The sequence below is a fragment of the Leptinotarsa decemlineata genome, unplaced genomic scaffold (genome assembly GCF_025532065.1).
Source record: "Leptinotarsa decemlineata unplaced genomic scaffold, Ldec_3_MD MMD2_tig00000010_RagTag_RagTag, whole genome shotgun sequence".
Classification (NCBI taxonomy): domain Eukaryota; kingdom Metazoa; phylum Arthropoda; class Insecta; order Coleoptera; family Chrysomelidae; genus Leptinotarsa; species Leptinotarsa decemlineata.
Genome location: NW_027412538.1, coordinates 13,483,646 through 13,496,981, shown reverse-complemented (window position 1 = coordinate 13,496,981; position 13,336 = coordinate 13,483,646). Strand labels below are relative to the sequence as shown.

Here is a 13,336-nt window from a genome sequence, read left to right as displayed (position 1 = left end):
CGCATAACTTCAAGAAAATACTCCTCATTTACCGTAAAACCATGTGACAATAACTCCGATGCACTATGCAAAAGTGAGCAAAACCTTGACATCTGTGCATTGTACGTGCTCTCCATTGGGCCGATTTGCTTTGGTTTCCATGTAATAACCGTAAAACCATGACATATGTTCGAGAGGAGTGTATCAACATAAAAAAAAAGTAGTTTACTATTTTTCTCACTTATTGCAACCAGATTTTGCTTTGGAAGTTGATATGAGTAGGTACATGTGATAGTCAATCACCTACTATTTTCGAACATTCCATCACATTCCAGAATGTCCCGGTATTTTGTGGAATGCTCTCCAATACCCTCGAATGGACCATCCAGAATTTTCTAGAGGCTTTGAATAATTTTTATTCGTTTAGAAAAAAGTTATACTTCAAAATATCAATAACAATTTTGCCGTGTTGACGTTACTTCAATTAAGGGTCTTTTTTTCCTATGGTACAGATAGGTACAGAAATAGTAAGCATACTTTAAATATAATTGTCCTTTTTTCGACGATTCTTGGTTCTCATACGTTCATTATTCCAAGGCTGTACTTCCCCGGAACCGAATGTATTGAAAATCACTGCTGAAGCAATAAATATTCCTGCTGTCACGTAGAAAATGATTCCCCACTGATTTGGATCACCCTGAAAAGTAAAATGAATAAAATGATGATCAAACTTTTTTCAAGTATTCTTCGTATCAAGAAATTTTTATTGAAAAACTGGATATCCCACATTCAATCCAACAATAGAAATGTAGCACACTGACACACTCACTTCATTGATGACAATATACTGCACTGTCGTCAATCCAATTGCAGTGCAGAACGTTCCGAATTGACTGGTTATGCCCATCAAAACAGCTCCATGATTTGGTGCTAAATCGAGATGGTTGAACAAAAAACCACTTATGTTGGCGCCCAAAAATCCAAACGTTACCATCAATAAAACAACAGCTTTGTAGGCATCCTCGGGGCCACTGTTGCCAAGAACTATGAGGACAATACAGGGGGCTAAAGAACCTGGAAACCAAAAATGAATATCTGTGAAAAATCCCAATTACTCTACTCGTTGAATAATGTAATTTCTAACCTATATTTTTATTCATTACAGGGTTGAAAAATCCACCAGTTTCATTAAAAAAAATGATTTGAAGTCACAAGCTAGCTTGTTAAATATTTCAAATATTTCAAGAATGACAACTTTCATTGCTTGAAAGAGGAAAATCTATTTCCGTAGAGTCTTTGACTAGAGTAGAGGTTGGTATGGGTAATCTTGAGTAGTTAGTTTGACGAAGGGTATAATAATTGGAGTAACCGCTAAATATCAATTTATGTTTGTTAATTAAACATACTTTTTCTAAAGCGAAGATTCCAAAAACTGTCAAAATTTTATGTAATTCAAATAGGGGTTTGCAGGAGTCTCGATTTTTGACATTGCACATGAATTTTATAGCCCTTTTCTGAATTCCATAACAAACCAAGATCCTTATAAATTATTCTCACTGCAAAACACCTTGAAGCTATATTTTTATTGAGGGTTACAATGTAATCGGCAAATTTGAGTTTATTGACAATTATTACCCCCAAAAATTTAGTACTAGGTCTGTTATTATTCTGTCCGTGTCCTGTGTTGGTAAAGGAATGCTGTTAATAAAGCAGTGAATTGATCTTAAATTCGTTTTGGAAACTTTGAAAGACAGCAGATTAGAGTCGCACCACTTTTTTATTTTTTTTATGCACTTATAATCTCGTGGAAATTACATAAAGTTTTATCACGCCATAATATTGTGGTGTCATCGGCGAATAAGGTAAATGTTCCTTCTATATCGATTGACGTTAAATCGTTTATGTATAGAAGGAAAAGTGTCGGTCTCAGTATTGAACCTTGTGGTAGAAAAAATAAGGATAAGGTATAAAAGTAATATGTAGTTTTAGACTCACCTATGGAGTGCATTATTTTCCTGCAGGTTCCAATTTTACACAATCCTTTCATAATGAGCATATCGGATATGAAACTGAAAACGAAAGACATGCTCCATTTGACAAGCAGTGGAAGCGTACTCAGAGCCCCATTCTGAAAATATAAAAACGAACCACTGAAAAGTTGTATTCAATAGTTGCTAGTCCTTCAAATAGACACTAGTTTCGTGACAGACCATTTCAAACAATTAGTTTCAATATTTCTTTATTATCCCAAAACTTCATCTTTCTAACTTCAAAACTGACGAAATTCAATGCAATCTTTGAACCCCTACTTTCCTGATTTCCTTTCCTGATGCTTATTTAGGGTATACAAAGAACCTACCTGCATATTTCAAGATTCTAAGTTCTGTAGCTTCGGCTGTACGTAAGCTAAGGGTGTCAGTCAATCATTAGGCACCCACTTATATAATACTAGCTGTTCCTTGCTGTTTTACCTGCGTTACCGTGCGTTACACCTCGGCACGTGTTTTGATCACCAAGTGATCATCTTCAAGAGGAAGATGAAACTAACAACTACTCAAAACTAAAGCTACTTATACTAATCAGGTACATCATACAGGTAGGTAATCAGTAATACCACCCATACAAGTGTACCACCCTAAATTAATTTTACAATTGGCCTTTCTATTATTTTACAATATGTCCTTATGTATGTTTAAATGTTACAGCTATATATAGAACAATTTTCAGTTATATAAAATTAGTTTCACAATATTGCCTATCTGAATATATTTATAATGTGTCTTTTAGCAGTAATCAGTAAACCCAACAATATTATTTCAACAAGCTATATAGTATGCTATTTGGTATTGGTCCGTTATCGTTATTCATAATATTATTATGTTTACTTATTTCTACACTCTCATAGGCATCTAGTTGCCTGTTGTTGTTAACTTGTCTAACTAATCTTAAAGAACTGAAGTCTATGGAGTCCATAGACATAGATAGAGAAGTCCTTACTTGAAGTATATAACGTATAGAATGTGCAGCCGTTGGGTTGTCTATTATTTACCTGGGCGAACTACTGATTTGTCAGGTATAAACAGGTATATCGATGCCAGTTACTTTGACTGATTAGATAATGAAAAAAAATTATATCATCATAAGCGCTGTTTCATTGCGAACACGTTGATATAGGGTTGTCTCCAGAAAGTTCAGTTTCAGAAAAATCTGGAGTGTATAAGTTATCATGTGGGTCATGCCCGATGTTTTATATAGGTCAAACCGGAAGAACGTTCAATGTCCGCATGAAGGAACACAAAAATAGTTTCCAGAATGGAAAAATAAGTTTCACATGTGCCACTTATTTGATCACAGAGGGACATGAGTTCAACCATGAATACAAGATCATCCATTTGAAGAAGAAAGGTTTGAAACTCAACCTGTTGGAGAGTATGGAAATGAACAAATTCAAAAACTCTCAATATCTTATGAGAATCAAACAATAAACTGTATTAATTAGTTTAAATTTAGTCTGCGTACAACGTTTTGTAAAGTTGAACTTTGTCATTACAGCAATATGGTGGAAGAAATGTTATCAAACTTTTGTGTGATTTTCACTATAACAGGTTTTACAAAAGTCACGACACGTGTTTTGCTTTCTCAAGCGTTGTATGGCGAAAATCATACAATTAACTGTATCAAGTAACGGCCAGTTATCAAATTTCTCACCTAACAAATTGTTAGAAGGTTCAAGAAATTTTATAATGGTGATTATTTTCAGAGTTAGTATTTCCTTCTATTGAATTTCATATAACATCAGCATCATTCACAATATGTATATCTTTACTTACTGACTTGATATCAAATTTCATGACGTTTTTGAAGTAAATGGGAATGTCTGTCGTCAATATGTGTGAACCCCAGTCGAATCCACAGTGTGCAAGGAGGAGAGCCAAAAAACTTCCAGAGGTCAGGATTTTCTTCCATGGTGTCGACAGTAGCTGAAAAAAAAGCCTAAATAACAGGTTTGATTAAAAGCTGGGCTCTTTCAACTGTGTTCAACTCAATCACTGCTCAGAGGGAAATGATTTGTTGATATGTTGAACAAAAAACTTACTTGTGTTCTGTTAGCAGGTGGTAAACTATTCTCTATGTAGTTTTTTTCTTCTTGTGTAATAGATGAATGTGTGGCAGGGCTATTGGTGCCAATGTATGAGAACATGAGACTCCACAAAACTCCTAAAACGCTATTCAAGTAAAATATCATCGGCCATCCGTACCAGCTCGCTGCTAAGTAGCCGCTTGTGAAGGTTATAACGACTGATCCTGCTGTCGAACCTATGCAAAATTATTTCAGATTCAATAATTGACGAGCGAGGGAAAAAGGGAAAATTTGATATAGGGTTTTACAAAAACAACCACAGTATGCATAGGTCAATATGACCTACACGCCTAAAATATTTCAGACGAAGCGGCGTTGTCGCTTCTACTTTAAAGTAGCGGCTTCTTTGATTTTTCAAATGGAACACCCCGTATATAATATCTTATTATGATTCATTATCACTTTGTCAACAAATTCATATATTTTTCTCTATACCTATCTATTACCGTTTAGAAGATATAAATTAATTTCGATATTTTTTTTACCAAACATGAACTTTTATAAATGCTGATAATCTTGAACTCTCTTGCACTAAAACGATCAAATTTGAAATGGAGTGGAGTGATACTATGAGGATCTTCACTCCGAGTCATATTTTCATTTGCCTCATACAGGGTCTTCAAAAAATGCAGATACTTTGATCTGATGAAAAAATGAGTGGAACTCAATTTTTTCAAATGGAATACCCTGTATATTTCAACATTTTTGAGCTTTACATCCAATTTCAGATTAACTTTGTCCAGATGATACTATTTCTATTTTGAACCGTTTTCGAGATAAACTGTTTCAAACGGAAATTGACATGGTTTTCTTGTTCATCACTCATTTTTGTAAAACAGATTTCGTTTGATGTTTCTCAATTAGTCACAGATAATACAATGAAAAGATAAATATTGAAATACTCCTCAACCATCGAATGAATCTTCTCTTCAAACAATAGTTTTATTAACGCTGAAACACGAACTGAAAATAATAAACCCATAAATTAATGAGTTAATTTAATCGTCAGTGTATTTCAGAATATGTTCAAACACATCTCCACCTCTACTTGAACAAACATGTAATCTCTTCAAAAGATTTTCATGTGTAGCACTTCTGATCAAGTCTGGAGTCAAACTATTGAAAGCAGTTGTAACTCTCGATTTCATATCTTCCATTGTTGTTATTGGAGTAGAGTAAACCATATTTTATTGAAACCCCACACGAAATAATCTAATGGATTGCCATCTGGTGTTCTAGGAGGCCAACGAAAAGGTCCATTATTACCAATCTATCTTTCTTGAAAACCTCTTTGGCGGACAACATGGGGATTTTCTGGCGCCCAATAATGACTGTTGTGTCTATTGAAAACTCCATTTTTTGTGAACTTGGCCTCATCTGTCCATATGATATTGTCAAGGAAATGTTCATCCTCTTGAGTCTTGACAAGTAACCATTCAAAGAATTCCACTCTACGAGGTAAATCAGTCTCTTTCAAATGTTGGACACAGTAGAACTTATAGGGATGTCATTTATGCTTATTAAGAATTCGACAAATGGTCACGTAGGGTAAACATATCTCCCTTTCAGCCTCGTGCAGAGAAGCATTTGGAAATGCATGAAAGTATCCCAAAACTGTTATACCATCGTCATCATCATCCACTTTAGTCTTCTTACGAATGATTTTTGGACGGAAGGTTCCATTCAACCTACAGTTTTTTAGTAGTCGATTTATCACATTATTATTCGGCTTCGGAAGTTGTGGATATCTTTCATGAAATACTTGGCATGTTCTACTTGCAATTCTATTGCACTCACCATAAATTATTAACATATTCAAGAAATCTTCATTACTGTAACCTAATCTTGACATTATTCTATTATAATTGGTAGCTATCACAATCAGTCAAAACCACCAACGAAAGTCTGACGTTGAATAATTGGTTTATTTATTTTTCCAAAACACACTATTAAAAAATATTAATGTGTACTGTTGTACGTTAGAGACTAATACCTCAATGTATACAAATTGTGACTTTTTCTAAGGTAGGTACATACCAATTTCGAATTGACTGATCTGAGACAGTTAAAAAACTGGATCAAAAAGGAATATTACTAAGTATTAAAAAAATGTTGAATATCAAAAATAAGTGATGAATTCAAAAAAACGATCAAGAAAACCACGTCAGTTTCCGTTTGAAACAGTTTATCTCGAAAACGGTTCAAAATAGAAATAGTATTATCTGAACAAAGTTAATCTAAAATTGGATGTAGAGCTCAAAAATGTTGAAATATACAGGGTGTTCCATTTGGAAAAATTGAGTTCCACTCATTTTTTCATGAGATCAAAGTATCTGCATTTTTTGAAGACCCTGTATGAGGCAAATGGAAATATGACTTGGAGTGAAGATCCTCATAGTATCACTCCACTCCATTTCAAATTTGATCGTTTTAGTGCAAGAGAGTTCAAGATTATCAGCATTCATAAAAGTTCATGTTTGGTAAAAAAAAATATCGAAATTAATTTATATCTTCTAAACGGTAATAGATGGGTATAGAGAAATAGTATATGAATTTGTTGACAAAGTGGTAATGAATCATAATATGATATTATATACGGGGTGTTCCATTTGAAAAATCAAAGAAGCCGCTACTTTATAGTAGAAGCGACAACGCCGCTTCGTCTGAAATATTTTAGGCGTGTAGGTCATATTGATTTATGCATACTGTGAAATTTTCCGGGTTGATCCGTTGAATAGTTTGTCAGAAACGGCTAATTAACGCTCATCATGAAAAGCCCTGTATAGAGTGGAAGAAATACTAACCAAATTATCGTTTCGTTCAGAAAACAACTACTACCCTGGCTGATACTACGAAGGGCGTTGGATTATATCCAACATGTGTTTTTTTGATAGGTGTCCGTTCTTTAACCTACAGTGTGGTATGCCTACTTACTTTATATACAAAAGTACTAACCACCAACAGCAATAGTTCCTAATCTGCCCCTTTCATGAAGAGGAAGCCATTTTCCATAAAGACCGTGCAGTGAAGGTTGTACAAAACCCTGAGTACATCCCTGTAATACCCTTATAACCATAATTCCTCTGGATCCGAAAGAATACGCAACAGTTGGCAACAGAAAATTCGATATGGCACAAATTAACGTTGAGCCAACCAAAATCCATTTGGGGCCATAGCGTCCTGCCATCCATCCAGATCCCAGCTGGGGTAACATGTAGCCCCAGAAAAAACATGAAAGTACAGCGCTCTTATCCGTCCAGTTGAATGTCTGCAAAAAAATCATGATATATCTAAGATATATAATGTGATATATATGAGATAATACACGGTGTAACTGAATGAGTGTAAAAGATAGGATCTTTCATATAAAGACACGTTATTGGAGCATTCCTTGTTAAGACACAGCCCCTTAAAGGGGGTACATAAAACTTGTATAACAATTTTTTTCACAAGCACTGAAAAAGTTACAATATTGAAATTAACCTGACTTTTCGTACTACCTAAAAGACACTTGTCCAGTAATTCATTTGGTTTACCCCATGGTTCTAAGGGATGGAAAACGAAACCCCTAAAATTTATTTCCAATGTAACTTTTTGTCATATTATTTGTTTACCATTTAAAAATTTATTTCCGATAGCATAATTAACTATTTGAGCGGATTTTGAATTTACCACCATGTTTATGTCATTTGTAAATATAATCAAGAGTATTGGGCCCAATATAATACCCTTATGCACTATATTATAATAAACAAATCAACAAAATGCCAACGATATCAACCAAAAAAACTGATATGGCCATTATGGTTATAAGAAGAACACGCTATTTGGAAAGAAATATAGGATTATATGCCGTCACAAACAAATATGAGCCCTTTCTAACAGCAAATCACAAAGTTGTACGATTACCGCCATATCACCCGGATTTGAATCCAATTGAGTTAATTTGGGCTGTACTGGAATATTATTACTTTTTTCCAATGGAAATCTCGTTCTGAACGAACAAAGAGTTTTGTCATTATTAATATTTTAGGTAGTACGTGACAGAAATTATAACTTATTCCTAAATGGTGTACCAAACAAACAAAACAAACTCATTATTTCCAACATTCTGAACATAATCCAAGTTGCCGACTGATTACCAAGTTGTTTTTTTATAATCGTTATGACTCGTAAATTTTTTGATGAATAGTTTTACGCTGCTGCAACGATATAAATAAACATCAATAATGCAGTAGCCGGATTATTCAAGGATATTCGAATTCGAGGGAGATTCAAGAACAGCGAAGAAACATTTTGAAAGTCTTTTGTTGACATGAATATTTTCTTTATATGCAGAGACATTTGAAGTTTGGTTTTTTTTGTTCGTGATTTTTTTGCCAAAAACAACACCGTAATCATGCCTCAGGCACCGTATTCACCAGACTTGGTCCCCTGCGACTTTTTCCTGTTTCCAAGATTGAAGAGATCCGGGAAAGGATTGCGTTTTGCGAAGATTGAGGAGATTGAAACCGCTACGAGGATTGGAAGAAATACTGGTGCAAGGTGACAAAATTGAAATTGATGAATAAATAAATATGTTTTGGGGAAGATGAAAATTCAGATTAGTATGTAATATATCTGAACACGTCTCACCTGAACATCCGGGTTGATACTTGCTGAAGGATCATTCATGGCTACAATTCCAATTGACATAGAGGACCGTACACATGAGCTCAAAAAGGACAAAAACCCACACATTAATATCTGCTGGTGTCTTTTACCAAATCTGGGACCTGGAATTGAAAAACAACTTGCAACTTGATAGAGATGATGGTGTCAAGAGAATGATTTGGACGTAGTGAATACCAAAACTGGATAGAAAAATCCAGTTTTAGTATTCACATTCAAGGAGGTGATTCCTCATCGAAAAAATGATAGAATCTTTCTCATAAAGGAATTTCATTGGAGCATCCCTTGTTAAGATATAGCCCCTTAAAGAGGGTACATAAAATTTGTATAACAATTTTTTTCACAAGCACTAAAAAAGTTACAATATTGAAATTAACCTGACGTTTTGTACTACCAAAAAGATACTTAGCCAGAAATGTATTTGGTTTACCCCATGGTTATGAGGGCTGGAAAACGCAACCCCTAAATTTTATTTCCAATGTAACTTTTTGTCTTATTATTTGTTTACCATTTAAAAATTTATTTCCGATAGCCAGTTTCATTCTAAAGAAAACATGTCTCTTGGGTTTTTTGCCCAAAATAAACCAGTTCGCAACAAAAAATGATTTTAGGAACAACTACAGAGATACATCGTCATAAATACGAAATTATCTATCTAGTAGGTCGCTATTAGCGATAGTGATAATTAATTTGGTATGACGCTGTCAGTTTGTGAATATTCGAAATTGAATTAATACTAATTGTGTGTTGTTGTTATGTTCTTAATTTGTTACGTTAATAATTCACTTGTTATTAAAATGGCATATACAAATGAGGAAATGACTGATATGCATTACGTTTACGGTCTGTCGCAGGGGAATGGGTTAGAAGCTTCTAGAAGATATGCTGAAATGTATCCTCAACGGCAGCATCCTTCACATGGAATATTTGCACGACTTCATCAACGATTACGAGAATATGGTTCATTCGACAAAAGAACGCAGGATTGTGGTCCCAATCGAGAAGTACGAACACCACAGCTTGAGGAAGCAGTACTTAATTTGATTGAAGAATAACCTACTACCAGTACTAGAAAGATTGCTTTCCAGCTAAATGTTGATCATTTGACGGTATTCCGAATTTTAAAGGAACAACTCTTATACCCTTACCATCTGCAACGAGTACAGGCACTGTTACCGCGAGACTTTCCGAACCGTCTTAAATTTTGCAATTGGATGTTGGAAATGATTAGAAGAAATTGTGACTTTCTGAAGACGATAGAATTCACAGACGAATGTAGTTTTTCTCGGGACAAGATTATTGATTTTCATAATTACCACATATGGGCTGATGAAAACCCTCACGCTATTGTCGAAACTAACCATCAAGAACAGTTTTCTCTTAACGTGTGGCTCGGAGTTATTGGGGATGATTTAATTGGGCCTCATTTTCTACCTACTCGATTAAATGGTGAGGCATACGTTCAATTTTTAAGAGAAGTGCATCCAGTACTGCTGGAGGAAGTTCCTTTGGGCGCCAGAAGGGATATGTGTTTTATGCATGATGGGGCTCCCACCCATTTTAGTCAAGTAGCACGTCAACATTTAACTGAAACATATGCAAATCAGTGAATAGGTCGAGGAGGACCACAGAACTGGCCCGCTCGATCCCCGGCTCTCAATCCTCTCGATTTCTCTATTTGGGGCCATTTACAGCATTTGGTTTATCGTACTCCTGTTCGCGATGTAGAGAACTTGAGAAACCGCATCATCAATGCGTGCAGGGTAGTCAGAGATACTCCAGGAATATTTGAGCGAATACGTGGCTCAATGCGCCGACAACTAGACGCATGCGTATTGTCTGAAGGTAGACATTTTGAACATTTACTATGTTTATTACCCTTTATTATGTTTATTACCCTTTAATCATTTAATGCAGGTACTAACTACAAAATAACAATAAATCCAGAAACGAGACGGAGAAAATACTTCCACCAAGAAAAAATAAACCGCAATGAGTACAAAAATTCGCCACTTTATGCCGGGCAAAATATTTCAACTTATTACCACAGAGCATCAGAAGTGAAAGAATTTTTTTTCAAATTCAGGAAAAAAAGACTGTTCCTACGGATCATTTATCTGAAAAGTTTGTTTTATTTATTTTGCTTCTGTACTATCAATTTATTAGAGACTTTTTGAATAGTTGGCAAAAATAAACAAAATTTGAATACTTGTCGAACATAAAAACCACCTCTTGTCATTCAAAGTATGTTCATTCAAAAAACTATTAAAACCAAAGGCAATTTCAAAACCAAAACTAACCGGGGTCAGAAACATAAGGGGTCCTTCGAGCCGGATCATTTTTGGAGATGATGGATAAAGGATTATCTACCTGTTTTAACCAAGAGAACTAAGTGGTTTTTTTCGTCCCTAAGAAAAGTCAAGGTTGGTGATGTGGTTATTATAGTTGACAACCAGCTTTTGAGAAACACCTGGCCAAAAGGTATCGTTACTGAGGATTATCAAGGAACAGATGGTCACATTCGAGTGGTAGATGTTAAAATGTCCATGGACACATTTAGGAGATCTTTGACTAAGTTGTGCATTCTCGACGTTGAACCACATAGTTGAAGAACAGAAGTTCTTCACCAGGAAGGAGTGTTCTTACGGATTATTATTTATTAGTTGAAGAAGAGGAGCTCTTCACCAGGAGGGAGTATTTCTAAGGATTATTTATCTGAAATGTTTATTTTGTTCATTTTGCTCCTGTACTAATAATTTATTAGAGATTTTTTGAATAGTTGGCAAAAATAAACAGAATTTGAATACTTGTCGAACATAAAAACCACCTCTTGTCATTCAAAGTATTTTCATTCAGAAAAACTTTTAAAACCAAAGGCAATTTCAAAATCAAAACTAACCGGGGTCAGAAACAAAGCCCATCGAGTAACAAGTTGTTTTTACTCCCTGAAAGAATATGAAAATAATACAAATCATCTAAAGGAACAATTCGTTCAAGCCAGTCTCAACTCCCTACACTGGAGGTTAATGGACTGACACCTATCAGAAAACAACTACTCCCCTGGCTGATACCTGCATATGCTATAAGCGATACAACTGCAGCAACGAATTGTTCCTTTAGATGATTAGATTCATAGCCAGTCTTCATGTATGCCCACTGACTATATGCGAAAATAATATTTTTGTATAACATGTGTTGTAAATGATATGTGATAATTCATGTATCAAAAATGATGAATAAATTTTGACTTCGACCTTTTTCATCCGATAACAAAAGCACCTTGAGAGTAAATCTCAAAACTTATGAAAGAAACTTGATTTGATTCAAACTTACCAGAATTCTGTGCGTTATCTGATTTTCGTGAGTTTTCTTCATTGGTGTAGTTGATTTCTTTTGGAACAGATTCATAACGACATGCCATTTCCAGATGAATTGAATCTCTGGAACGATTACGAAACAATGCATGAAGTAGGAATAACTTTCATTTATATACCAACGAATAAAAAAAGAAGAATTTCAACAACTCTATGCAAATGAACCAAGAAACCGGCGTCTGTTAGTGATAAAGTTATTATAAATGAATGAATCAACATATGCACGAAAAATGCATGAACCATGCATAGCAAATGAATAGCAATGAGTAGTATGAATACTAGAATAACTCAAAATGTCCCAAACTTCAGAGCTCCAGAAATATTTAATTCGATCCCAGAAAACATAAAAAATAGTAGCCCAATTTTCATTTCCAAACGAAAGCTGAAAGATTTTCTAGTGCAAAATTGCTTTTACTCCATAGAACAGTTTTTAGAACATCACTTCTGAGGGAATTTTTTGTTCTCATCTATTTATGTACTTATTTGCTTTTGATTATCTGTTATATATAACCGTTTGTATGTTTTTTATGCGGTGTTTGCTATTCGTTTGTTGGTGGTATATGCACTTTGTATGAAACCCTTCCTTTGACTTTTTCCATACAGCCTGTACTGTCCCAAGGAAATAAAATCATATTATTATTATTATATCTGCTATTAGTACTATGACTCGAGAAAATGATAGTTAGAAATCTGTCATTCAGGCCCTTTTCTTTTTCTTACTGAAAGACGGTGTTCGTAATGATGAATCAGCGCCCCTCGAAACAAAAATGGGTACTTGAAGCAAAAGTTCAAGTTATTTTGGTCTGTCTTTCAGCCAAAGTCTGTCCCATCATCACTTTGGAGTAAGCATTCCGTTGAAGATCATTTTTGATGATGCCTAGTTCCTTCTCGAGACCTTCCTTCGTATAACTGAGCTCGAAAGCATGGTTCATTAGAATCTTGATGATTTATTCTAGTAGATTGATGGTGGTTGGATTCGTGGTTAATATACTGTCCCGTGTGAGTGGGTTTACGATAAACAAACGTTTCCTATTTGGAGTCGATCCTCTCCACCAATACGTCTAAGAATGGCAATTCGTTGTGGAATTCCTTCTCCATTATGAGCTTCTTCAACGTCTAGTGCAGTCCTTCAGTAGGAAATAGCATTTTGGTGCACACCATCCTACTAATG

General features: G+C 34.9%; 1 protein-coding gene across 1 annotated transcript; it reads right to left on the bottom strand.

Annotated features, from left to right (window-relative positions):
* Nucleotides 1–379: 379 nt before the first annotated feature.
* LOC111512806 (putative inorganic phosphate cotransporter) lies at nt 380–12,265 on the bottom strand. The gene is made up of 8 exons (XM_074171506.1): nt 12,125–12,265; nt 8,756–8,895; nt 7,076–7,388; nt 4,076–4,296; nt 3,810–3,959; nt 1,975–2,107; nt 809–1,053; nt 380–676 (listed from the first exon to the last, which is right to left on the bottom strand). Exons 1-8 carry the CDS (start codon nt 12,210–12,212, stop codon nt 518–520), a joined length of 1,449 nt encoding a protein of 482 aa, XP_074027607.1. The 5' UTR covers nt 12,213–12,265; the 3' UTR covers nt 380–517.
* Between the last annotated feature and the right edge of the window lie 1,071 nt (nt 12,266–13,336).

Excerpts from the sequence above, each read along its gene's own strand:
- LOC111512806 (XM_074171506.1), bottom strand. The coding sequence starts at position 12,212 with ATGGCATGTCGTTATGAATCTGTTCCAAAAGAAATCAACTACACCAAT. Across the intron at positions 2,108-3,809 it reads TGAAATTTGATATCAAGTCA|AATGGGGCTCTGAGTACGCT; the intron begins GTAAGTAAAGAT and ends TTATATTTTCAG. Across the intron at positions 1,054-1,974 it reads GAAAATAATGCACTCCATAG|GTTCTTTAGCCCCCTGTATT; the intron begins GTGAGTCTAAAA and ends TTTGGTTTCCAG.